Consider the following 27,187-nt stretch of genomic DNA (forward strand, 5'->3'; position numbering starts at 1 on the left):
GGTACAGATGGTATTTTTTACCATGAATGAAAAACTGAGAGGGAGCTGGATAACTGTCCCGGCCACATAAATGGCTTTAGGTGATACAGGTAAGGACAACAAATTTCTCCAGAAGATGCAAAAAAGAAATCAATGGGGCTTGGTTTCCCTGGTGATTGAACTTCCATATCCCAAGAGACTTTTGGAAATATGATCGATAATTGTTGCTCAAACACAGGACGACAGCCCCAATTCAAACCAGCGTCTGCACTTCTCTGCTGGCCTTGCTCTAAGCGCACACCAGATTGCACGGTTCAGGCTCCTGATGCGTTCACATGGTGCTCCAGGACCTTAAATGCAATGAAAGCCACTGAACAGGGAGCTGACCAGCTTCTGAGTGGGGAATCTGCCAGCTCTGAAGGAAACCCTCCCAGGGCATGGTGGGCCCTTTTACATTCTGCCTGGTACAGACCCTCGGTCACTCCATGTATCTCTCTGCAATATTCCCTCCACACCTTATGCATCCTTGATGGAAAAGGAGAAGGCACTTAATCTGAATGGAGCCTCAGCTGTGATCAACCTCTGCTTCCAGAGGGGCAAGTTAAGGAGAAGACAATGGCAATAAAGGTGGTCCCTCCACAGAACAAACTACAAAGCAAGTCAAAGAGGGTGACACACTAGCCAGGGGGGTTGGCGCCAAGTGGAATCTGGGCTGCCTGACTTTATAAAGATTTGCTGGCACACAGCCACACCCTTCACTTTGGAACTGTCCGTGGCTGCTTGATGCTCCAGTGGCAAAGTTGAGTAGAGACAACAGGGGACTCTTAAGTCCCACAAAGCCAAAAATATGGACAAAAAGGTAAAAATAAACCCCATGATATCTTCAGGGCTGGTATCCTGAAGAAAACAGACTTCTTCTCTGACATCACGAAATTTAAGGGAAAAAAAAGGATGCAATTTTTCTAAACAAGAAACTGAAGAAATGTGGGTGTGAACCAGAGTGTGATTCTACTGCATATACTTAGTGTTAGGCTATTATCACGTTGTCAGACATCTTTTAAATGAGTCTCAGTGTTAACTGTTTTATACTGGGGGGGGGGGAAGGGGAGGGGGAGGCCAGGCGTATTAAAATATTAAAATCTTATTTTCTCTTTTCTTGGATCTATAATTCACTCTGGTTGATGGAAAATAATAAGGTATCATTTTGAAAATTCTTCCAGACGGACATGTGAACATAATACAAATTCTTGTTGCAAAGGTCTGTAACTTGTAAACGTCTGTGACTAGATCTGGTTTATTTATTTTAAATGGGGATCTTCATCCAACAACATCTGCAAACGTGGCCAACTTGGAACGTTATGGCCTAGAGAGTTCTCCCACATGGAGCGTTACAACAACATGTGTGGTGCGTATGTGTGCACGTGCCTGTGTGTGGATGGATGTGACCTTAATTTGGGCAATTCTTTGAGGTATGTTTTGAGGATCCAAGGAATGCAGAGAGATACTCAGAGAGGCACGAAGATGCCATATGGAGAAAAAACCTCCCACCACATCTAGGTAGCATCCCCACCCACCTGAGTGCCCAGAGCCTGGATGTCATGCTCAAATGTGGTATGCATTCTCTGTAAGGTCTCCACTGTGTTCTGATCTCTCCCGAGCTCCTCGGGGAGTTTCTTGTGTTTGTCCTGGATGCGTCCAAAGATCTCCTTGGCATCGTGGTAAAACTTGTGCAGTTCGTAGGAGGCGGCAAGGATCTGTGTTCTCGTGTCAATGAGCTCCAGGAGGTCTGCCCAGGCTTCGTTGAGCCCGTCCTTCCACTCGGCAATGGTGGCAGCATCTGAATGTCCGGAGTTGATGAGCTCATCTGCCATGTGATTGACAGTGTCCACGCGCTCCTGCCCGATGTTTCCCGTGTCTCGGGCAAACTCCCGGAACCGTTCTTGTAGCATCTGAAAAAGGGATGAGCGTACAGAAATCAATGAGATGATTGTGACCATTTTATTCCTTTTTTTTTTTTTTTTTTTTTTTTTTCTTAACAGCTGCACCTATGGTATATGAAGTTCCTGGGCTACGGGTGGAACTGAAGCCGCAGCTGCCTACTTATGCCACAACCACAACACAGGACCCAAGCCGTATCTGCAACCTATCCCACATCTCACAGCAATGCCAGATCCATAAACCACTAAAAAGGGCCAGGGATCGAATCTGCATCCTCAGAGAGACAAAGCTGGATCCTTCACTGAGCCACAGTGGGAATTCCAAAACTTTATTTCTTGATTACACAATTGTCCTTTGAAAAAAAACGTGACTTAACAGATCTCAGCTCTAAAGCGTCCGATCAAATCAGGTTCCTTCTCACTCACCATAGCCGAGCAAGGCATGGACCAGTGGAGAAAAGGGCACAGAGATTAAACAATCTCAAAGTCACCAGGGGGTAAAAGCGCTGAGCTGAAATGAGTCCAGGGTGTTTTCTCTGCTCACAGACAAGGGAGGCCATTGGCCTTGGGTAGCCCGCCACGAACCACAGAACCACACAACAACCGGTGCTCTGCCCGCGGTACTTGCCGTGACATGCTCGTAGTCCTGCCCCAACTCGTGAGACCCTGCGACCACCTCCCTCTCGGCAATCCACTGCTCCAGGTCGTCCACCTCGCGGTTGAGCTGGAACAGCCGGTGCCTCTCGTCCAGCTTGCCCCTCCTCTCCTCGGCCAGGTCCTTGAGGCCCGCGTACAGCTTGTCCACCTTGGATTGCCGCATGCTGATGCGCTCGCTGTAGGGATGGGGTGGGGTGCGAGACCTTAAATGTCACATTGTCCCCAGGGGGACAAGAAATGAGGGAAGCGCCAAGGGAGCACATTCTATAAAATCCCTCCAAGGAAACTTCGGGTTAACCTACACAGCCTAAAAAATAAAATTCTGAATCATGACCTCAGCTTCACGTAGAAGAGCCAGCAAGTAACACAACACAGTAATTGAGGACAAAGGCCATCCTGACTATGATGATGGAGAGAGGAAACGAGCAATCCTGACGCTCTGCGCTGCCGGCTCTGTATGTCAGAACTCCCTTTGATGTTAAATGTTAACCCAAGATCTGGAAACCGTCTGTTCTCAGGTGCCATGCTGCCCAAGGGCCAAATGACATCCCTGCCTGCACACACCCTGACTTTCTCTGGGTTGTATGTGCTCCCTGATGGGAGAGTGCACCCTGCTGCTCCCATTTCCTGGGTTCTGGGGGTGCTGCATCCATCCCCCTCCCTCCAATGTCTCCCAGAATGACTCTTCCAGCAGGAAAGCAGACAAGGACTTCCTGCTGCCTGTCCTTGGAGATGAGGAAGGCCATTTTCCTGGGTCTCCTGATCCGGTGTGAACACCAGAAGGACCCCCTGCACCAACACAGCCTCACTTCCCATGTGTCTCAGTTGATGTGCAAAGATGATTCTTGTCTGAGTCATACAAGGCAATTACAGAGAAAGCCTAAAACACTGGCACTGGAGTGAGTGTGTGAGCCTGGTATGTAGCAGGGCGGGAGTACCACACACGCCCCACTTTTATCTTATTCCTTAGGCCTTCTCAAGACTTTCTGTGTAAGAATTAGGAAGTGGCATCATTTTGCTCTCCCAGTAGCCCTTTTACTGTACAGGTCCATCCATGTGTCCTTATCTGCAGCTCTATTAAAACTAATAATTACTTTCCTAATTATGACTAAACTGGATGACGTTTTCAACCCAAGAGTAAGCTTTGATAACCTGTATCTATGTAATTCGATGTGTACTTCTGACTCATGACAGCAATAATCTCTCCACAGGGCTTGGCCAGCAGGAGACAGTCAACCCTGGAGAGCTCCGTCCTGCTGTGTAACCTCTCCTGTTCAGTTCTGGCCCACTGGGGCTGTTTTAAAGATGCTTCTCAAAGATCCACGTTACCAGTTACTCAAGATGAATGCTCCCATTCTCTTTTGTGTGGGTCAGAGCGAGAGACCCGGACTGGGAGGAACTGATAGGCCAGTCTCACCTTTACAGAATGGCTCGTACCTTTCAGGATGGCTGTCGGCTACCAGGGCCCGGCTGGTCTTAGAGAGCTGATGTACCGTCTCTGCGTAGTCCTCCACTGCTTGTTCCAGAATCTGGTGCTTCTTCAACATAGAGACTGCACTCTGCTCATCCTACCAAGAGAGGGCACTGTCACAACCACAGCCGTCCCCTCCACCCCAGTACCACCTTGAAGATGAACTGTCTGCACCATGGGGCAGCTGAAGAAGACTTGGCAGAAAGAAAAAGCCCACAGGTGTGAAATGGGCAGTGCAACAGGGAGCATTTCAAGTGCGTCATGTGGACTGGACTGTGGGAGACTCTGAAAGATGGATGTGAGGATAACGCAGGATAACTGGGACCCTTTGGGGTATGAGATGGAGCCCAGGCAAACTGAGGGCACTCTGGCTGGCTGAAACTCCTCATAGTCAAACAGATGCAGATGTCAGCATTCTGGTCAGAGTACTTTCAAATAGTTTTTTTGGGGGGCGGGGGGGGCCACACCGTGGGATATGGAACTTCCCAGGCCAGGGGTTGAATCTGAGCTATAGCTGTGACCTATGCCACAGCTGCAGCAACACCAGCTTAAGCTGCTATGCCACACTGGCAACTCCTTAAATACTTTTACGTTGTCTCAAAAATATCTTGAGTATCATAAAAGGACTCCGGCAAATTTCTTTAATTTTTAAATTTTTTTGTCTTTTTGCCATTTCTTGGGCCGCTCCCACGGTAAATGGAGGCTCCCAGGCCAGGGGTCGAATCAGAGCTGTAGCTGCCAGGCTACGCCAGAGCCACAGCAACGCGGGATCCGAGCCTCGTCTGCAACCTACACCACAGCTCACGGCAACGCCGGATCGTTAACCCACTGAGCAAGGGCAGGGATCGAACCCGCAACCTCATGGTTCCTAGTTGGATTCGTTAACCACTGCTCCACGACAGGAACTCCTGAATTTCTATGTAAAATTTTAAAAGTGGGGCAGGATGAACCCAGTCTTAATAACAGATCGGTAATTAGACAGGAAAACTCTGTATCCAGGGGCAAAAAGCCAGGTTCCAGCCACCTGTTCACACCACACTGCCTCCGTGACTAAGGCAACAAGGAAATGTTTCACAAAGACACACCCTCAGCGGTGTACCAGCCTGGGGTCCAAGGCTGGCTGAGGCTCCGTAGGGTGGGGACGGGGTTGGCCTCCTGCCCTCACCTTGGCCTTCTCCTCAGACATCATGTACAGCTCCTGCTCACTCATCCACGCCTCGGCCTCGGCAGCATCGAAGTAGTACTGCTGGGCCCTGTGTGCCTCCTCCAGCCGCCGGTGCCGCTTCTCCGTCTCCTCGATGAGCTGGCCCCACAGCTGCTTCAGGTCGGCCAGCCTCTGCCGGATGGCCTCGGCACTGAGGCTGCTGCTGTCGGCAACGATGTTCTGGCTCCTCTCGAAAATGTCATCAATGCGAGGCTGGTGCCCCTGGATCTCCTTCTGGAGGGTCTGTGGGGTGGGGAACACGTGGTGCTGTGCCATTGCAGAGGCTGGAGAGAGCCCACCAGCCCGCAGAGCTCCCCCCGTCCTTCACCCTGTCATCTGGAACGTTATTCACCAGACAGAGCTGGCCTGGGCGGAAACATTTACCTGATTTTTCTTTATTAACAGCTGCACGGTCTGGAGATTGTGGCCATGATCCGTGGAAGTTGCCAAAGGCATCCTCTCTCCAACCCACAACTGGAACAAATTGTAAACAGGCGGTCAGGGCTGCTCAAAAAGAATACGTGTATCTCCTTGAATTATAGTTTTGTCTGGATATATGCCCAGAAGTGGGATTGTTGGATCATATGGTAGTTCTGTATTTAGTTTTCTAATTGTTCAAAAAGATATATACACCCCCATGTTCAAGGTAGTACTATTCACAATATCCAAGACATGGAAATAACCTAAATGGCCCTCAACAAATGAATGGATTAAGAAGATGTGGAACATACATACAATGGAGTACTACTCAGCCATAAAAAAAGAACAAAATAATGTCATTTGCAGCAACATAGATGTAACTAGAGATTATCATACTAAATGAAGTAAGTCAGAAAGCAAAAGACAAATACCATATGATATCACTTACATGTGGAATCTAAAATATGGCACAAATGAACCTATCTAAAGAACAGAAACAGACTTACAGACATGGAGAGCAGACTTGTGGCTGCCAAGGGGGAAGGAGTAGGGAGGGATGGACTGAGAGTTTGGGGTTAGTAGATGCAAACTATTACATATAGAATGGACAGGCAATGAGGTCCTACTGTATAGCACAGGGAACTATCCTAGTTTCTGGGGACAGACCAGGATGGAAAATATCATCAGAAAATGAATGTATATGTATGTAGGCAGGGTCACTTTGCTGTACAGCAAAAATTGGCACAATGCTGTAAATCAAATATACTTGAATAAAAATTTAAGTACATTTTTAAAAAAGACTATGTGATACAAACAAGGGCAGGATGGGCTCGTAGGGAGGCTGGCGTGAGAGATGAAGTGTGTTCAGTGCTGCCAGGATGGGTGACCCGGGGAACCTGTCTTTCTTCTGCAACAGGGGGTGAGGGCCAGCCTTCCAGACCTTACTGTGTCCTCAATGCCAGACTCTCTGTGGGTCCCCTTACTTTGTTTTTAAAATTACTACTCTAGGGGCATTAAAATCCTTCAATTAGTTTTTAGAAAACTGGACAGAAAAACGGAGTTGCATTTTGTGTGAGTACATAGAGCAGGGCTTTGACAGCTCAGCCACCACTGGGATGTGGCCTAAGGTGGGCCAGACACAGATGTGAGGACTCAGGTGCCAGGTGGGCCGAGCGAGAAGGTACTCACGATCTCGTCCTCCACGTCCCGGTTAAACTGATGGATCTCTTTGGAGGCCAGCAGGTTCTGCTTCCTCTCATTTAGGGGCTCCAGCAGCTCCATGAACTTGGTCTGCACGGTGAGCCGCTTGCTGTCCACCTCGTCTGTGCTCTTCCCCTCCTGGCTCAGGGCCTGTGCCTGGCTCTGGAGCTCCTCAATCTCCTTCTTCCGCACCTCCATCTGATTCTCCAGCATCTGAGGGCGGAAGACAGACATACCTTCACACCCGAGACCAAGGGAAACATGGATGTGGCTGTAAAATGTTCCCATCTGGCACTGGCCAAAAGGGGAGATCCAAGAATATTAACTGACAGTCAGCGGGCACCCCAAGAAATGGTTCTGCATGCCTAGCAAGCTAGCAACTAGCACTCCACTTTGTCAGCTGATGTTTCCAAAAACCCCTTTCTAGGATTTTTAAACGTGAGAGCAAAAGTCAAATTTATCCAGGAACCGAGGAGGTAAATGGCAGTAAAAACAAGAATTAATTATGGGGAAAGGATGTTTGTTCAGAAGCCATAACGATGCTGGAAACCAGCTGAGGCACCAGGAAGGAGTCAAGTCTTGGGTTTCCAGTTCTTTTAGGTGAAAAGGAGAGCTAACGTTACCATCTCAATTTCTTCAATCAAAAAGCTTATTATTCTTTCTAAAAACACTGACTAATTAGGTGAAAACATATTAATTGTGTATTTACATGAGGAAAATGGGCAAAAGCAGAAGCAGCAATGGCTCACTCAGGAAACACCGCCCTGGCGTATGTATACGGACAGCTTAGACACAAGATGACAGTATCTGGGGATAAACTGGCTCCCTCTTGTGGGGGTGGGGGGGACCTTGACCACACGCTGCAAACCCAGCCCAGGGAGCTCAGGAAGGTTCTGCCACCCACTTGCTTGCTCAGCCTCAACGGGAGCTGTTTTCTTGTAAATTTGAAGTTAATTTTATTTGCCCTTAGAGGGGCTCTACTGTGATGCAAAAAACCCTGAACTTCTTTTATTAGTCCTGAGCAACTCAGACAACTATCACATACCTAGACCATGTACACAGTAAAGTATGCAAACACGACTACCTCCCTCACGTAAACTGCGGAACTAGAGGAAATGATTATTTACTCGACTGCTAAATGGTTGATACTACCCAGCAACTAAGATGATGATAAAAGAATATTCCCACATACAGACACCCAATACTCCTACTGATACTGTGTCTTTCCATGTGATTCTGAAAATGTCCTCCATGCTGTGAGAGCCCACTGTGCTAGGTTAAAATCCCTTCACACACTAAGGGATGTTTGAGAACAAGGTGGACGAGTTAAGACTATTAGGACCACAGCAAGGAAAGAGCCAGGGCCCCAACGTGCACTGGCCCCGGCCACTCGCCTGTTGCTTTTTCAGCAGGATGTTGACACTGGTGAGGTCTTTGCCGTAATCATCAGATTGAATCTGACTCTCCAGGCCGTGCAGCCATTTGTCCAGGTCTGCACAGCTCTGGGTGAAGAGTTCAGCCTTGTTTGCATCGAAGAGCCGCTGGGCCTTGGTCTGCGTGGTGGATTCAAGGACTTCCCACATTTTATGCAAACCTGTGAGTTTCTCCTTTACCACGGCTTCCGTCTCCGGCTTTTCTGAAATGAGCTGCATTCCTTCCTGAAAGACACATGTAAATGCAGTTTGCAGAACAGGTGTCACTGTGAAAAATGAGCCTGAGATAGTTGATCTGTGATTTACCTCTTCATCACACACACACACACACACACACACACACACTCACTCTCTCTCTCTCCACATGGGAATTACTGCTCAACAAAATCAACAATGGCCTGGCCTACCATGGCTTTCATTGGAAAGTGGAGTGGAGCATCATTTGACTGCTGGGCTTTGGGACATTTAATGCTAATAACCTCAGACTTCACCCACTCCACATCACCCCCCCAAAGATGTAACAAACGAATTTAACCCTTAAGAGCCTGAAACAACATAAAGACTGTGAAAGGAAGGAAGGGAGGAAAAGAAGGGAAAGGAAGGGAATGTCACACTCATATTCAATTGAACCGCAGAGACCATCCCTGTGCCAAAACAATACATTTTAAATTATTATAGAGCCTCGTACACAGAAGTTGCCCAAGAAAAACAGAGAAACTTAAAAAATACATAACATTCCTAAGCTCTGTGCAATTGGACCTGCTCAGTGTCTGCTGTAGTCCAGCACACATAATATGACCAAGAGTGAGGACGCTGCCCAAGGGTGCACAGTCCATTGAGGGCAGCAGACGGGATGCACAACGGAAACTCAGACTCCAGTATTCATCACAAAATAAAGTAAGCATTTTGCGCCACCTGGGTGGGTTTCTGCTTTTCTCCCGTCTGCTGGGGGCATCAATGTGAGGAGCTGGTAAGTGGAAGTGGGATTGCTCCTGGCTGTGTAACTTCTGCTTGTTGTCAGATACAACTCAATTATGCTGGAAAACGTGCTTCATACAAAGGAGCTCATTTCTTCCTCATTTGGTTCTCTCACCACAGCCACACTGCGGAAATGGCAGCCCCATCCAACATTTTAACTCACCTTCTCAATTTTGTCAAGCCATTCTTTGTTGGATGCGAGTTCTGCCATAAATGCTTGATGTTTTAACCATTTACTGTGCAGATTTCTGGCTTCATCATAAGACATGTCCTGGGCTGTAAGCATCTTTTCATTGATCCAGAGAGACAACTAGGAAAGAAAAAAGATCAGAGATTGTGATCACCGACATCAGCTTTTTTTCTGCCTGGAAAGAGCTGTTATGTTGCAGTATGCACACTGCACAGGTCTCCATGTCAACAGACAACCAAACATTCACTTTACAGCTCTGGCCTGTCACAACAGGTATGTCCACTGTATGGACACTGTACTTGAAGCCTTGCTCCGAACTATGTTTCTAACACTAAATCCAGAAGTACAAAAGTGCTCCCAGCCAGCTTTCCAACCATGGCACTCTTACTCAGCTTTCCCCTAAAGACTTGTGTTTAAAATTCTGCCCTAACCAGTCTAAGTCGTAATCTCTCTTCTCTTTCAAACACCCATGCCGGCTTTGCCATGTTAATCATAATGTCGTGTTTTTCACTTCATTCAGTAATCTTTTCACTCTCTTAATTCTATTATTTAAAAAACCCCAACCCCCTACCCTTTTATGCCTCCCTCTTCTTCACGGGCACACCTATGGGGAAGCCAAAACGCCTCACTGTAGGGTGAAGCAACCCTGACGGCCTCTCACTGGGTGTCAGACTGTCAAGTCTGAGTCCCCTTCACCTTTTCTTCTATAGCCTCTCCTTCTGTAAAGAGCCTTCCATTCAGACTGAGCACTTCACAGGACTTGATCTTGAGACCCACCATTTCTGCCTAGACCCGAAAGGGAAGCCTCGGCACGAACATGCCAGCTGCTGAGAGGTCTGAGAAGACAGGTTCTCTCAGGAGGCTACCGAGAGAGTGTGCCCAGCTTCGGGCCCTGGACATGCTTCCTCCTGCTAGCTTTCATCTCCATTTGCCTGGCTCCTCACTGCCTGCCTGGAATTGGCCATGCTGAGGTCTTAATTCCTACTCCATCATAGCACTAAACAGGAAGAGCTTTCATTTGCCCGGGCAGAAAATACACAAACGCATTTTACAGAGTCAGCTTGGAACCAGAGGCAAACATCTTCAGGGGCTGTGCCCTTTCTCCCACATGACCATGAGAAGCCATTCTTTCATTTCATTTATTTTTATTTTTATTTTTTGTCTTAGGGCCATACCTGCGGCATATGAAAGTTCCCAGACTAGGGTTCAAATCTGAGCCGCAGCCGAAGGCCTAGGCCATGGGCAGGGCAACTCTGAATCCATGCCACATCTGTGACCTACGCTGCAGGAATGCTGGATCCTTAACTCACCAGGCAAGGCCAGGGATCGAATCTGCATCCTCATGGACGCTGGGTCGGGTTCTTAACACACTGAGCCACAACAGGAACTCCGTGAGAAGCCCCTCTTAACACCCGTTGCTGCCATGACAAATGTGCACCAAAACTGCTTCATGGTCCCATCACCAAAGGTTTAGGAATGCGTATAAAGCCATCAGAAGTCCTTACAGAATCAACAATTGCAAGGCCATTTGCTGGCTCTCTGGGCTACTATTGCAAAAGGCTTCCCCATAAATTTGCTTCAACAATAGAAAGTCTGTTCTTTGGAAACGATGTCAAGGAGGGCGATGTGGGTCACAGGAGCACCCCGACTCTGCACACAGCTGAATTCCCAGGCAACACACCCCTGCCTTCCTCAGGATACTCACCCCCACGCAGGAGTGGGTGGGGGCCGAAAGCATAAGGCAGCGAGATCACTGAAGTCACTCTTTATTAAGGGGAAAAACAGTAAATCTCAGAAAGCCCTTTGTAAGCAAAGACCATAAATTTGTTAAGCAATAGAAACACTAAATTTCTTACTTTAAAAAAATTACCTATTCTCCTTCCAGTTTTCTGAGTAGCTAAGATCTGAAACGCCATGGCCATTCAGTATTAGGAGAAAAGAGTTGAAAAGGAAACCAAAATGGTAAAACTTTCCCCGGTATTCTGCACACACACTCAACACAGTAAAAGGCATTTATCCAGAGTGCAAAGGACATTCACATATTTGCACTATTCATAACCACCTACCCAAGAGAGATTTAAAAGAAAAGAGCCGCATAAAAATCAGAGGCTTATACACAAATCTGCTCTTTGCTGAACACATCATCCTACAGATAAAGCAGGATGCCAGGCGGCACAATGAAATGGGGCAATGGAACGTGCTAGTTCATCAGCCCTCCATCAGCATTCTGGAATCAGAGTCACAGTGATTATTTGTGGGCATTTACAAAGGTCATTTAAGAATATACTCATTCTCTGCGGAACAGAGCGCTGTGCAGATGGGAAAAGGAGAGGAACAATGCTTTGATCACTGGATTAATAAGCTCAAAGCAGAGCAGTGAACCCGCTCTCCCTGTGCCACCCCATCTTGTTATGCTGCCCTCCCGGAAAAAAAAAAAAAAATCAGTTTCAGAAAACAGGAGGTATGGTGTGAGGGAATGAAAGAGAAAAACATTTCTGCTTTTCAGTCATTCATTTTTCAGGATATCACATTAAAACAACAGTACAAAAATTACGATGCTCTTTGTACCACTGTCTATAACTGGGGCCTCTGCTCATTCCCACTGCATTGTAGCAGTGAGTGTCCCCATCCACAAAGTGTTTGGTGTGGGGGGGTGGCAATGACGGCAGATTTCACCACCCGGCCTCCTCCAGCCTCTAACCCACAGGGAAAGGAATGTGACAAAGAGACAATCTGGAGTCCCCAGGTCTTGAACACCACCAACAGCCAGCAACAGTATTAAATCTGACCTCCAGGTGCTCTGTAAATATCCACCAGCACAATAACTGGTAGGTTTTCTAATGCAGGGCGTGTCCACACATGAACTCCATTCTCAGAGATTCAGGCTTGGAGGGGGCATATTTTAATGAGGCTGGAGAGTGGAAAGTTTATAGCCAAATAATATTAACAGTATTTGCTTGTAGTTCTACACCAAGGGTTTTGGAGCCTCCAAATCTGACCTGAATTCCATCACTTTGTGGAAATTATATATAAATATGTGAGACACTGAGCAACCCCAGCAGATCCTGGGGTTGTGCTTACTTTTAATGAGGTTCAAGGACAGAAAAGGGAAATGGCAGAGCAGTCATTAAGAGACCTGCAAATCATCTCCAGGACGAAGAAGCCCAGCCAAAACCTTCGTGCATACCTTGAGGAGAGATCCCGCAGGACCGAGCCCTCCGGGCGTGCCTAACGGTCACCGCTGTGGCTTAAGCATCAAACTCCTTGTAACCAAGGATGCTAATTTGGAACAAGAGCTTGACAAAGATCTAAAGATCTACTAAAACTATTTCCTGTGATTCTACTGGGAAGGACTATTGTTTTATCTCCTTAATTTTCCCACGCATTTCTATTTATGAATCTACCATGTGTGTAAGTGGAAAATCAGAGGCTGGACATTTCAACTGAGCTTCTCTCAAAGGTCCCTCTGCTCTCTCACCTCCTGCTCATTTCCTGGCATTCTTTTCCCCAAGTTTAGTCCAGGTTTCACCATGCTCAGGTCGACGAATTTGCCCTTTAAGCCAGGGTATGGAATCCCACCCATTTCCCCAGCACACCCCTTCCACTATGGCCTGAGGTTAAAATGAGTCTTAATGGTGCTTCAAGGGGAACAGCAAGCTACTTCAGGGACCTCCGATCTAGGAAAGGAATGGCTCAGGCTGCAAATGACTCCTGACAATTTCCACTTCCGCCTACGCTGATGGGCCACTTGGTATTCACTGCAGCACAACTGCAACTCTACACAGTTGGCCTTGGATCCCATTACTCTCCCCTATGCCTTGCCTGGGGACATGAATGCCTCTTTAAATGAGCATCCTATTCAAATGATGTCACCTGAAGCAGCACGCCTGTCCTCAGCCTGTCTGGCTCCTGACAACACCTGCCTTCCCGAGACCCAGACTCATCCATGTGGCTGTGAAAGCTGACAAACCTCAAGGTACATAGTTGAGGGGCTTTCTTTCCTTTGTCACTGGCAGAGCATACTATAAGATTTACAGTCAGCCAGGCGTTTAATGGACGTGAAAGACTGCTTCAGTCACTGACTCTTGACTTGACCGTTGTTAGAGCTGTATTTCTCTTAATACGCAGCCATAAGTTCGCATGCAAGGGCTCTGTAATGGTTCCAGTCATATTCTTAGTATATGACCTTGATCCTCTCCCCACGCCCTCTAGCTCCTCTTCCCCAAGGTCCTCGAAGCTGGATATTCTTCATCCCATTTCTGCCTGCGATGGGATTGGGTCTAATAAACCAGGGAGAACTGAGTCTCACTGTGGTTCTCGGGCAGAGAGTGAAATACGACATGCTCATGATCCCACATGTGTGAAGTCAGCAAGATGCTTGGTTCCCACTAGCGTGCAGACAGACTGCACTTTTCTGGCCAACTTCAGTTTTCCACGTTTGTTTATGCATGTATCAGAGGAGCATAAAATAGTATGAGAATCATCAGATTAATACCACATGTTAAAGCTCATGTTCAAAGTCAGGATTACTGGTCTTGGCACGTTAGACACATACCTGAGGAGGCTGAAAGATGGCTATTTTAAGGTCTTCAGTGAGTAAGAAATTCAGTTTTTATTTTGTTTAAATCTTTCTTCTTACCTGGGGATCCAATTGTAGCTCCTTCCTTTCAAGCTATTAAATGTGTGTTATCTTACTTTATTTTTTGTCTTTTAAGGACCACACCCATGGTATATGGAGGTTCCCAGGCTAGGGGTCGAATCGGAGCTGCAGCTGCCAGCCTACACCACAGCCACAGCAATGTGGGATCCAAGCCTCATCTGTGACCTACACCACAGCTCACAGCAATGCTGGATCCTTAACCCACTGAGCAAGGCCAGGAATCAAACTTGCATCCTCATGGATACTATTTGGGTTTGTTACCACTGAGCCATCATAGGAACTCCAAATGTGTGTTATTTTAAATAGTTCAACTATAGTATTAGATGCTTTTAGGTTATAGAACAATTTAGAATATCCCTAACCTTTGAGGAGAAGGGAAATGTTCCATATCCGCATTGTCCATGTAACACAGCAGCCACGAATCACAGCTGGCTATTGAGCACTTAAAATACAGCTAGTATGATGGAGGAACTACACTCTCAATTTTAATTAACTTAAAAAGAGACAGACACATGTGGCTAGTGTCTACTACTGGACAGGACAGTTCCAGACTACAATATTCCAGATTGTAATAATCTGGTTAAGTGGTAGCTTGTAGGCTGGAGAAATAACACTGCCCCACTTGCAAATTACATGATGTGAATTTCCGGCCTCAGTAAATTTTATAATTCCAAGGGCTCTTCTGCCAAATCCTTGGTGGCTCTTGTTTACAAAAGAGGAAAGGAGGAGTTGAAGACATACCTCTTGACAATCTTGCAGGAATTTCTGAAGATCCCTGTTGTCCTTCAGTCTCATCAGAAGCTCACTTGCTGCTTCGCGATTCTTCCTATGTCTGTAATAATGATAATAAAACCAATTTAAAAGAGAGGAAGTAGGGCATCTTGAAATAGAGAATTTAGCACTCAGTTTCTTTCCTGGGTTTCTACGTATGCTGAAAAGAGCTTGCCTTTCGGTCTCAATTATGTCAGGGAGACAAGATAAACAAGAGAGTTTAGCATCTTCCAAACAAGTAAGCCATCGTACCAGAGACCCAAACACCTGCTGCAGCCACAGAACAGGCCAGGATGCCGTCAAAAGAGCCTCATAAATCTGGTGCTGGAAAAAGCTATCTGAGCATGTGCTGAGTATGAAGTCTCCATGCTAGGAACTGAGGGAGAACAGGAAACAGATCCTCAGGAAACTCAACTGGGTAACAGGCCACATACATGGTAACAAACATATATATATATAAAATCATGTAACTAGCTTTAAACGAACCTTTCTTGATCACCAAATTCCCATCTTGAGAAAAACTCACCAAAAACAACCACAAACCAGGAATAAAAATTTTTAGACCTGTGAGATCATCTACTGCCTCGATCCCATTCTTTACTGGCAGAGAAGGGTCACCAAGGTTTAAAGAAGTTAAAGCACAAAACCTTAACCAGAAAACTTACAAGAACTTGTTAAATGACAGGGGACACAGGGCACTGGCTCCCCAGGCCGGACACCGTGCATGGCTTCTCAGCATGCCCCTCAGACCTGCCACAACTCACCCATAGGCCTCCTTTACATGCCCAGAGCTTCTCCATCAGACTGTGCAGAAGAGCTGAGAATGCTGGGGGTGCCAGGCAAAAGGCAAACCGTGCCTTCACGCGGTTTGACTGTCTCACGGAGACCCACACCACACTGAGCATGGAGAAGCATTGCCGGAAGACAGCTGCTCTGTACTCCTGAGGGACCCCAGCGAGCCAGGCAGCCTAAGCGCAGGGTACCGAGAGGGGCAGAGGAACTGTGCCAATCAGGAGGTCTGGGTTTTCATTCCAATTCCCAAAGCTATTTCTTGCTGTGGTGGCTGAGCAAGGGCTCGCCACCAGCCCTGTCAGCCCCGAGGGCAGGTAGGAGGTACAGCACAGCCTCTGATTCACTACAATGCCAAGGAAGGGAAGCCCAGGGAGGGCTGGCTTTTAAAAAACCTTCTCCGAGAGGAAGAAAGATCTTACAGTGATGCATGTGTCACAGGGGCCTGCAGTGAGTGCTGACAACAAGGGACAGTGGCAGTACTGCAGCTACAATCTGCCTGGGGACCGAAGGGAAATGCCTTCGGCGTCTGCAGGTACCAGCAACCACAGAACACAGGGAGTGATGTGAATGGAAGCAATACTGTCCAGGAATTGTTCAATACATTTGATACACAGGGTGACTTTTTTCTTTTTAAATTGAAAGGGGTTCTCAAGTTTCTGGGAGAAGAATCTTAATATGTTTATACCACTTAGGCAAATGCAGAAATAGAAAACTGCTACTTATGTAATATGCTAAATGAAAAGGGTTTATGCATAGCCAGTGATATAAACTCCAAGGCACAGACTGGAAAGCCAAAACTAAAATGACAGGTGTGAAGGATGAGATCAAAAGGTAGTAGTTTCTATGTGACCCGCCCCCCCATTTTTAATACCGTTGCTTTTATAACAAAAATAAGGGCCAAAGTCCCTTTACTTCAGTGTTTTCCTTTCTCAGAGATCAAAAATTTTAAAAAAGTTTTTAAAGACTGTTAGTGATTTTTGGACTAAAAGAATCAGTCATCTAAAAATGTGGGTGGGGAAGGAATGTCGAGAAAAGTTCTTCAAGTTCCCAACCCTCAAATTCCAGTCACTATTTGTAGGGAGGTTTAAGAAAAATAAAGTGAACCATCAGAAGGAAGGTAACTTGAGCTGAAGTCAAGGCATAAAATCCAAGAGTCCTGCCTTCAGTCAAAGCCCTTGAACAAAAGATCCCATTCCCTTCCCCGGCATCAGGAGAAAATGCTACGAAGGCGGGGAGGAATCAGTTAAAAAAGGACATGCAACCTGGAAGCTCACAGAAATAATCGAAGTAAAAATAACTTCAAACACTGAGAAAATTCACTAAGAGAGAAATGCCACCAGATGGAACCTTGAATGTATCTCTTACATAATCAAGACTCACACGGGCCCCATGGATTTCCACCTGGACAACTTTTCTCTCCCAGTAGTGCCATGAAGGAAGCACAGGCCAAGGGGTGAGTTAGGGTCCAAGTGACACGGATCGGGAGGGCATGGGGAAGGCCTCTGAGCGATGTGCTCTGTGGCGTGAACAACAGCTACCCAGACAGTGAAGACTGCTGCTGACTCACAAAACCCTGGAGAGAAGTGAGCATGGCTTTACCCAGGGGCTTCCAGAGGAAGTGAAACCCGGGAAGGTCTTTCAAGGCTGGATCGTGGATTTAATTAGAGGGAACTTGACCATCGGTTCCCACAGTGGAGAGGGGAATTCATTACTCTTTCCCCGTAAGGATTGAGTTCCTGGCTTTAGCCGGTCTGTCTTCTGCTGAAGAAAAGCTGTCCAGGTAGAAACCCATGGGGCGCGTGTGAGTCTTGATTATGTAAGAGATACATTCAAGGTTCCATCTGGTGGCATTTATTACAGAGCCCTAATAAGAGCGCTCTCTGTCTGGGGTGAGCTTGCATCTTTTGCTTTCTTCCCATCGCTCACTTCCTACTCCAATCATGAGACTCCAAAGCATCTCCTCACATGAAGCAGATGCAGGGCTTAACTCTGGTTCTTGTGGAAAGTAAGAGTCACAGGTCCTGAATAAAGCGGGTGGATAATTTTTAAGCTTCTTTTTCCTATGTGAGATAGGGGCTGCCTTTATGAAACTGGACACTTTTCCTTTTCTTCCAGGACTGCACTGTGGCTGGAATTTTCCTCTGAGCCAAGAAGCTTGCCTGTTTGCACCCCCGAGTGGGCTTGGGCAGGAGGCGCCTTTCCATCCAGCCGCAAGCACTTTAAGGGCCTCTCACACCCCACCCACACTGCTGAAGAGTTGGTGTCTTTGTTCTAGTATTTTTCATTTCCACAAACTCAGGGGTAATTGACGAGATTTCCGGACCGTAAGCATATTATAATGATTTTGCCTTCTACAAAAATAGCTTCACGGGAACGTCAGAGTGTTTCTGGATGAGGATCAGATCTGAAGGTTTAGATATTTACTTAGCTTGTGCCCTGACACCACCTGGAAAATCAGATTTGTATATTTTTATAACAGACCAGTATCCCCAGGAGTCAGTTTCAGATCTGGAAGCCTCTGGGGATATTAAAGGGAAACCAGAATTTGGTCAACACCAGCTGAGAAAGATAAGAAAATGTAGTCCTTCCAAGGGCAGATATCAATGGAAAGCCCTGTCCCTCCTCCCTTATGGATAGTAAAGGATCTTCTTTCCACGGCTGTTAACAACAGAAATCCTCAGGAGGTCTTGGAACCCCAGGAGCCCCGCTCTGAGTCAAGGGCAAAAGGAAGGTTAGGCCACAACTGAGAGCTGCTGAAATGCTCTCTCATATCCAGGAGTCTCCGGTCCTGACAACACCACCTGTTCCCAACAAGCCCTTGCAGCTGCAGCACCGAGGGACAGATAAACAAACCGAGGAAGCTGCCAGGCAGCTGCATGCCGGCCTCAACACACGTGTCCCCAACGGCCCAGCCTGCCCCCAGGAAACTGGCTGTGTGCACCTAACACCGAGGGATGTGGGGTACCTTGTTTACAAAACAACAAGAGATTTAACATTAGGAGAAAAAGAAATTCTTTTCTCCAGGTGAAGAATGTCCTGCCCAATCCTTGTTTCTCACACTCAGTATGAAGGGTTTGGTAAAGAGATTTTTTTTTTTTTCTTTTTTGGAGCTCTTTTAAAAACAATGGATGCAAGACTATAATTAATATACCTCATACCCTATTCCATAGTACTACCCTTAGAGCACAAGGTTTAGGATCTGAATCGGAGCAGAAGACAGACTGCCTAAAGCCAGGAACTCAATCCTTACGGGGAAAGAGGAATGAATTCCCCTCTCCACTGTGTATCACAAAAAGCTCATCTGGCTCAGGGTCCCAGGAGACCCTCTTGGATGTGGTTAAGTAAGGAATTGCTCTCTGCAAGAAGTTCTTCCTCTTCACTGCACTTGGAGGCCAGAGAAGCCTTGGGGAAGAGCTTGTTTCTCGATGACATCAGTCTCACAATGAGACCTTAAATCCGGCCTAAACTGGGATCAGAAATCAGCTGGAACAGAGACTAGTGGCTGACCCAGATAAGCCACACTCAGACAAGAAGTGGTGGGCTCAAAACCAGCCCAGGCCGGTGCATCCAAGTCAGATCTGCCCAGATCTCCTACTTTAATGGTAACCAAGGCCAAGTGAGAGGGTAAGGGGCTAACAGAGAACACTGGCCTTCAGTTAAGGAGAAAAATCTTTTTAGAGCTGCAAAGAAATAAAATAAAAGCATCTAATCTTAGAGAGACTCCAGTAGAAGGCGGAAAGGGTCTTTGCTCTTATTATGAAAAAGATCCCATTACAGCACTGTCCAAGCCAATTTTCTAAGGCCTGATGATGTTCCTTTGTGGCTCAGCCAGGACAAGCAAACCTTGCTCTCTCCCCACTTCCTCCTGAAGGGCCTCAGAAGAGGCACGTGTGGATAAAGCTGAGTGTGGGCTTGGCTGGGGAAGCGCTTGGCTCTTGAGGTCCTACTGGGTGACATGTTGTGTGTCACTTCTCAAAGCGCACAGCTTACACCACACGGCTGCTCATGTCACACGCCTTAAGGTTAAGGATTGGTTCTATTTCTCAGGCTTTCTTTTCCCGAGTAGATTAAATTTTGCTAGGTGCCCAAATCCTGCCCAATGGGGAATTTATAACCACAGCCCCAAGGACACTGACCAGTGATTCAGACATGTGACTTGAGCCAATGATTCCGACGCAGGAGAGTCCCAGGTTGCAAGAAGCCCTTAAGGACCTCAGGACCATACCTGTCATCGATGGAGTCCACCTTCTCTTGGATGCGATCCGAGTTGATGTTCCCATCGCTCACCAGCCTGCGGCCGGTCTCCACGACTGCATTGATCTTCTCCTCGTTGGCATCCATGGTGGTCATGAAGTCCTCTTGTTTTTTAATAGCTGCTTCAGCCCCTTCCAAGGTGGTGGGCATCTCAGTATGGGCCAAGACATACTCCTTATTTAAAAAGGAAAAAACACAATAGCAGCAGGATGAGAACTCGAACTACAACTCGATTTCAGAATAACAAAAGCGCTCTTTCCTACGTCCTACATTTCCATGCAACATGTCCTTCATTACACTTAAATGAAGTTATCTACGGAGTCAGATAACATAAAGCTGGGAAGGAGAAGAATCCCAGAGGATTAAAAGTGACTGAAATTTCCCTAAGTGGTTAATGGCTCTAAATTTTTTTCCCAAAATGAGTGAGGGACATACACAAAGGCTTGTGCAGTAGCCACAAGGGTCGGCTGGTGTGCCTGTAAGGCAAGAGTGACAGACCTTCAGTCCAAAGCTTTTAAGAGCGATTATCAACCCGATGCTGGTGACCACCCTCAGCTCTTTTTCTTTAATCCCTGCCTTGTGTCACTGGGGGAAGTCCCTGACTCTTAGAACAAGGAAGACAGAACCATTCAGAAAAAAGAAAAAAGAAATCCCCACTGTACCTTTTAGATTAATTAGATTGGATTAATATCCCACAGAATGTTGCCTAAAAATCTAATAAGCTACCAAAAGGACACTCTGTGAACACAAGAGGTCCTCGTCCAGGCTGGAGGAGAACGGTACTTTGCAAGGCAAGACTGCCCCTTTGGAAAACTTCGACTCTATCTCCTACATTGTGATGGGTTTCAGTGCTTTAGAAGTCATGAAATAACAAATGCCTCTTATTTTTCTAATTTCACAGAGGCCAGGTTTAAACCAGCAGCCCAGGTGGGAATGCTTCCAAAGACAGCCGGGGCTATGGGAAGGCAGGTCAGGCAGAGAGGGAGTTACCTGGTTGTTGAGAAAGGCTTCAGCCTGCTTGGTGTCCCGCAGGAACTGCTGGTGGGCGTGGGACTGGGAAAGGAGGTTCTGTCTGTTCTCCCACATCTTGTGGAGCTCATTCCACCCGGTGTCCAGGGCCTGCAGCCGCTGCCGCAGAAACATGTACTGGGCGTCGGTCTGGCCCTGCGTGACCATCTCACCCATGTCCCTCATCTTCTGGTAGTCCTCCTCGTAGTTGTCGATCTCGTTTTTGATGTTCTCATGCTGTGTGAGGAGCTTCTCGGCTTCGGTCAGGGTGTTGGGCATGTCCTCCGAGGCGATGGCCGTCTGGGTCCTGGAGAGCCAGGACTGGAAGTCGTCCAGGTCCCGCAGGAACTGCTGCAGCTTGCTGGCCTCTCCCAGGGAGGCCTCGCGGTTCCTCAGCGTGGTTTTCATCTCCTCCCACACGTCGCTGATCTCGGCCAGCCGAGACAGGATGGCCTGGGCCTGGTCGGGGTGCTCGGACTCCAGCTTCTCAGCCTCCTTCTGCAGGTCGCTCAGCTTCGCCTCGATGGCCACCAGGTCCCGCTCCATGCCGGTCAGCTTGCGCTGCAAGGCCATGACGCCAGCCAGGTCATTGCCCAGGTCCTGGGTGGATTCGATGACCTTGGTCTTTTCCCGGATCCAGGACTTGGTTTCATTGCACTCGAGGTGGTAGTTCTGGATGCTCAGGGCGGAGAGGAGTGCATCCTTCTTCCGGTCCACCAGCTCCCTGAACTGACTCCACCTGTGGGTGCAGGGGTGGTGGAAAAAGCAGCGTGAGAGAGGCCAGAAGCTCACGGCTGGACAATGAAATTGACAGTGACAGTCAAAGCTGGGATTTCCCCTCTCCACCTCTGCTTTGACTACATCCTTTGGGAAAATCACCTCTCTCAGTATATGGACACCAAGTATCAACAAAACAGCTCAGGGGACACCATATGGTCTGGAAAAATAAAACCCTGACAAGAAAAGAGGCTTGTCAAAAAGCTGCAAAGTGGGCAGTGGAAACACACATGTCCCACAAAGAGCCATTTAATTCAAGACTGTGTGCATGTTTTACTGGTCTCTGAGCTGCACCTAATGAATGTTCCCATTCGCCACACCCAAAGGCTGTTAGTCACCTTCCGAACTGAGGCCAGCATGCCACCAAGACCTATTGCAATGTGTTTATTCGACAGAAAGATAAGACTGGGACAAAGGTCCACCTTGATAATCAGGATTCATTGGCCAATTATGTCTCAAACATGCTAAAATGCTGTTCCAGAAATCTTTTTAAGACGAACAACACAGATGTCACCCTGACGCCATGGATCTACCACGCTGGGCAGAGGTCTCACCCAAGCCCTCGCTTCCCACGTGGGGAGGGACTGCCAGAACTATGTTGCCTCCAGAGACACTTCTTGTAAAACCAGGGGATATAGAAAAGCAGATGCCAACGCCATGACATCAGTGCCACGATGCCAGTGACCCCGTACAGGAAATCCCCTGACCTCGAGGCTCAGCAGGTGACCTGGCACACAGGGCTCCGGCCTCACCTCGTGTTGAGCTTGTCCTGCTGGGCCTTGATCTCCTTCTCGCTTGGGTGGCCGCTGTGCATCAGCTGCCGTGCAATCTGATTCACCACCGCCACTCGGGAAGCTTGGTTGTTCATCTCTGGTTCTAAGCTCTCGAATCTGAAAAGGCAGTTCAACAAGGGTGGTCACCTCCTGGCTTGCTGGTAGCCTCAACAGGCAGGCGTCCCCGGAGTGCCCCACTCACCTGTGCTGGATGACCTCCAGGTCCTCCAGCTTCTCTGGGATCTGCATGTTGTTGAGCCACTGCTCCTTCTCATCGATCCAGAGCTCGCAGGCATCAGCCTCGCTGAACATCTTGTACAGGGCCAGGGTGTCCTGCAGCGCCTGCTTCCGCAGCCGCGTCAGTTCAGCCACCTCCTTGTAGCGCTCCTCGATGCCCGCGAGCCGGCCCCGTACATCGGGGGACTCGGCGTGCTCCTGGGGGAGGGCACCGGCCTGCTCGTGCAGCGAGTCGATGGTGGGCCGGTAGTTGGCGATCTCCTCGGCCACATCCTTGTGCTTCTTGACCAGAGACTGGGTGGAGTACTCATCGTGGCCCACGTCGTTGCTGGAGACGATCTTGAGGATGTCCAGCATCCAGGCGTCGATGTCGTCGGCATCCGCCTGGAACTGGTGCAGCAGTGAGGCCTCCTCCAGGCGCTTCTTGCGGATGGCCGAGAGCTGCTCCAGGTGGGCCCACTGCTCGCGGATGTAGGCGATCCGCTCCCGGATCTTCTCCGACCCAAAGTGCTCCTCAGCGATCATGTCCTCGCCCTCTTTGATGGCCTGCTCGAAGTGACCGCTGCGGCCGCTCATCTCGTCCTCGAATGCCCGGTGCTTGCTGAGCAGGCGCATGACACTGGTGAGGTCCTTGCCGTAGTCGTCAGAGGACAGGATCTTCTCCTTCTCCCGGATCCAGCCTTCCTCCTCCGCCATCTCCCAGAAGAACTTCCAGAGGCGCCGGGACTCTTCCAGGCGGGCCCGGCGCTCTGCTGCCAACTGGCAAAGCTCTTGATAACAGAACTCCATGTGGGCCACGCGGTCTCGGATCACCTGGGGGTCGCAGGGCTTGTAACCTGTTTAACGTCAAGGTGGGAGTATGGTTGTGACAGTGTTCAGCACAGGCTCCCTTGCACCTGCTGGCTGTCAGCTATACCCTTGTCCTCCCCTCCTAGATCTCAGTTCATGCTAAGAGCAGGGCTGTGTTATGGGGAAATGGAGTACCTTCTAGGATCTTGATTAAAGAGGAGGGAGAGGCTGGTTATAATATAATAAGTGTTACATTTTTGCCCCCGAGTTTTTTTGGGAATCAAAAAAGCACATAAATTTTAAGAAAGAAGGCAGCTCCACTTAACTGTTTCTAAAATAGAACAAAACCAAATCCTTCCAAACATCCTTTAACCAAAGATATGCACAACCAGGTGTGAATGCCAGGAGGCATCTGAGAGCCACAACAGGTTCTGGGTGTGCATTGAGGGTGGTCTGGCAGACATCACGGCCTAACACGGAACCAAGCGGCGCTTGTGTACAAAGGGAGAAGATAGGTCCATCACTGAGAATCAAGATGGAGATAAAAGTGTTCAGAAAACCATTCCACTTGATCTCATGTACCTACAACATGGCCACAGACAAATCCACCAGGAGCCCACAATGGCACGGCAGCCTTAAAGGCTTCAACTACTTCTCCAGAGATGGATCCCTGGTGACGAGGAGGTAACGTCTGGAATGGTCCATCCTTACCTTCCCCGTCTGTTGCAAACTTCTGGGCAGAGGCATTGACACCTCTCACCCGCTCTGCCTGGATGCCAATGTCCGCTTCAACCAGGGCATGCTTCTGCAACAGGTCTTCCACGCCCAGCAAGTGTTTGCCATAGTCCTGAGACAGTAATAGCACCTGCACACAAGAGGCAGAGAAAAGACATCTGTGAATACAATCTTGGCTTCAGCACCTTATGATCTATGGACTGGATGGGAGCCAGCAACCAAGCTGCACCCCTCCTTTCCTCTTCAGGGTAAGATCATGGGGAGCAAACCAGAGCAAAACAAACCCAAAAGCCCGCAGCAGAAGGGACATAGTAAACTCAGGACCATTTCCCTTGGAATAAGCAAGTCAAATCTATTTTTTTTTCTTTTTTTTAAGGGCCGCACCTGCGGCATATGGAAGTTCCCAGGCTAGGGGTCAAATCAGAGCTGCAGCTGCTGGCCTACACCACAGATGCAGCAACTCAGGATCCAAGCCACGTCTGTGGCCTGCACCATAGCTCATGGCAATGCAGGATCCTTAACCCACTGAAAGAGGCCAGGGATCCAACCCACTTCCTCATGGATACTGGCCGGGTTCTTAACCCCCTGAGCTACGACACCAACTCCAGAAAGTCAAATCTACATTAAAAAGTATAGAAGAGAGAAAAAGAGAACAGGAAGGGAAACCCATATGAAATGTAAACTAGGCCTCGAAGAAGAAACTGCTGCAGCAACAACGACTCAAGAAGATAAGGTAAAGGCATGTCAAAGTCTGAAGAAATCTCCTGGAAGGTGCTGACCCTCCCTGGATGCTCTCCCCCTCTACGAGCTCAGTGGTGGGCCTCCATGATACCAACAGTCAACAGGAGAAGTATCTGGTTGAAAAGAGTACAAACCACATCTTTAACCAAGTCAGGAGAACAGGGTCAGGTGGCTGGCATGCTTAGGAGGTCCTGAGCAACATCTCTGGTTTAAACTCGAATCCATTAACGTTTTCTTTCTTTCTTCCATCAGCCCAATCTGGGGGTCCCATCACACATCCTCTCCAGATGGAATTTCTACTTTGCTCTTACTTCCTAAGACATCTCTGGCTCAATCCAAATTATAAAATGCATCATGATTTCAGAAAGTACCTCTCTGCTGGATTTTATGAATATTTCTGTTTTAAGAGGTCAACACAGACCGTACATGAAAACATCATAAATCTGGGACAGTAAGAGGGAAAACTGACAGGATGCAGTGACCTTGCTCCCCATGCCAGGAACAGTTCGAGGACTATGCACAAGACAAGGGCTTACAGCCCAGGAAGGAAACCCCTTGCATAAAGTCAAGCTTGGGAACAAGGTGTGATGAGACAGAGGAGGCTGCATAGTACTGCCTCAAACTGCCCTGCTCTGTGGGCACTTTGCTGAGACGCCTTCCAGCTGGGGAACTGCTACACATGGATGAGCCTACATCACAGAACATGGGCAGGGCTATGCAGAGCAGCAGGTCTCCTCCTGGGCTGGGGAAAAGCTAGGAACTCTATACCCAGAGCTGTCAATAATGGAAGGGGAGGTACAAATCCTACCAGCCCTGGCTTCTGATAGGTGCATGTATCTTGCACTTAATTCCCACTCTACCCCAATGAGGGAGACGGCAGGTATGCTCTCCTCTGCTTACATGAGGGGAGGCGGCTCATGGAGATCTGGAAGCTCCCTTAATCACAACACGAGCTCTGGCTGCCTGGTTCCTGGGCTGTGCCACGTCCACACTGCCTACTACTCTTCTACACCACCTGCCTGGGCGCCACCCCAAAGAAGAGCCACTCACACAAAGATCAATGCGTTGGAAAGCTAGCTCAACTCTAAGGAATGAAAAAGAGATAACCTGGGAACTTGGGGTAAATAGATGCAAACTATTGTTTTTGGAATGGATTAGCAGTGATAATGCTGCTAATCACTTATGATGGAGCATGATAATGTGAGGAAATGGAATGTGTACATGGGTCACCATGCTGTACAGTAGGAAAAAAAATCGTATTGGGGAAATAACAATTAAAAAAGAAAAAAAGAAAACCGCAATTTGATTGATTCCCTACAGTGGAATAAAATCTAAATTAGAGCTGAATCACAGCAGCTGACCTCCAGCTATGGAGCTGGTCTTTGCGACAATTTCTTCACACTTCACATCTCATTTAACTCATGAGCTAACAACCTTCTGGGGGGTGGCAGGGTCCTTCTCTGGCTGGAAGTGAGCGATGAGACCAGGGGTGTAGCTGTCGGGGGATGAGTGGGTGGGCCCCAGAAAAGAGGCCTGACTGGATGGACTCTGGCTTCCTGCAGACAGATTTACCTTCATCTCATCCATCCAGTCCATAATGTACAGCATTTCCTGGAATATCTTCTGCAGGCCCAGGTTCATCTCGAGGCGCTGCCTCCGGGCCCTGAGCAGTTCCAGCAGGTATTCCCAGAGCCGGATGACGTTGTCCTTCCTTGCCGTGATGCGCTTGATGTCATGGTAGTTCTCCGCTTCCAGCTCCCTGGCCACGGCAACCACAGCCTGCACACGCTCCTCGTATGCGGCAATGTCCGTCTCAATGGCCTCGTGCTTTTTCGTGGCGGCCTCGACAGCAGGAAGGTCAAATCCAAAGTTGTCCTAAGAAAAACAGGAAAGAAGAGAAACATAGATTTCAAAAACCATCCAACTGGAGCAGACAAACAGAAAATGGGGGTGGACTCCTGAGCACACCCCTTAAACTTCTGGTGGTCCTAGAGCCAAACACCAACGCCCAGTACCAACCCCTGCTGGTCTCCACCATCCCTGGGACCCTCAGAATTGTGCCTGGGCTCCGACAAGTGCCCCAAAGTAAACCAGGCATGCCTCGCTTTACAGAGGGTGCGGCTCGGCTCATGGGTAGCTCCTGACCTATGAGATCAGAGCAGGTGATGGCTTGTATTAAGC

General features: G+C 48.2%; 1 protein-coding gene across 9 annotated transcripts in view; it reads right to left on the reverse strand.

The window, feature by feature from the left end:
* SPTBN1 (spectrin beta, non-erythrocytic 1) overlaps positions 1 to 27,187 on the reverse strand; it is a 199,092-nt gene that overhangs the window by 16,683 nt on the left and 155,222 nt on the right. For all 9 annotated transcript variants that reach the window (XR_002342956.1, XR_002342957.1, XM_021088218.1 and 6 more), the window contains 15 exons: positions 26,579 to 26,881; positions 24,242 to 24,395; positions 22,707 to 23,577; positions 22,484 to 22,621; positions 20,937 to 21,693; positions 19,918 to 20,120; positions 14,871 to 14,961; positions 9,443 to 9,589; positions 8,263 to 8,526; positions 6,857 to 7,081; positions 5,633 to 5,722; positions 5,210 to 5,491; positions 4,011 to 4,141; positions 2,545 to 2,749; positions 1,554 to 1,928 (listed from right to left, as the gene is read on the reverse strand). Coding sequence is in view for 7 of the 9 variants with exons in the window: in XM_021088218.1 (XP_020943877.1) it covers positions 1,554 to 1,928; positions 2,545 to 2,749; positions 4,011 to 4,141; positions 5,210 to 5,491; positions 5,633 to 5,722; positions 6,857 to 7,081; positions 8,263 to 8,526; positions 9,443 to 9,589; positions 14,871 to 14,961; positions 19,918 to 20,120; positions 20,937 to 21,693; positions 22,484 to 22,621; positions 22,707 to 23,577; positions 24,242 to 24,395; positions 26,579 to 26,881 (4,236 nt within the window). In the remaining 2 variants the exon portion in view is untranslated. The remainder of the gene's footprint in view (positions 1 to 1,553; positions 1,929 to 2,544; positions 2,750 to 4,010; positions 4,142 to 5,209; positions 5,492 to 5,632; positions 5,723 to 6,856; positions 7,082 to 8,262; positions 8,527 to 9,442; positions 9,590 to 14,870; positions 14,962 to 19,917; positions 20,121 to 20,936; positions 21,694 to 22,483; positions 22,622 to 22,706; positions 23,578 to 24,241; positions 24,396 to 26,578; positions 26,882 to 27,187) is intronic.

The sequence above is a fragment of the Sus scrofa genome, chromosome 3 (genome assembly GCF_000003025.6).
Source record: "Sus scrofa isolate TJ Tabasco breed Duroc chromosome 3, Sscrofa11.1, whole genome shotgun sequence".
Lineage (NCBI taxonomy): Eukaryota > Metazoa > Chordata > Mammalia > Artiodactyla > Suidae > Sus > Sus scrofa.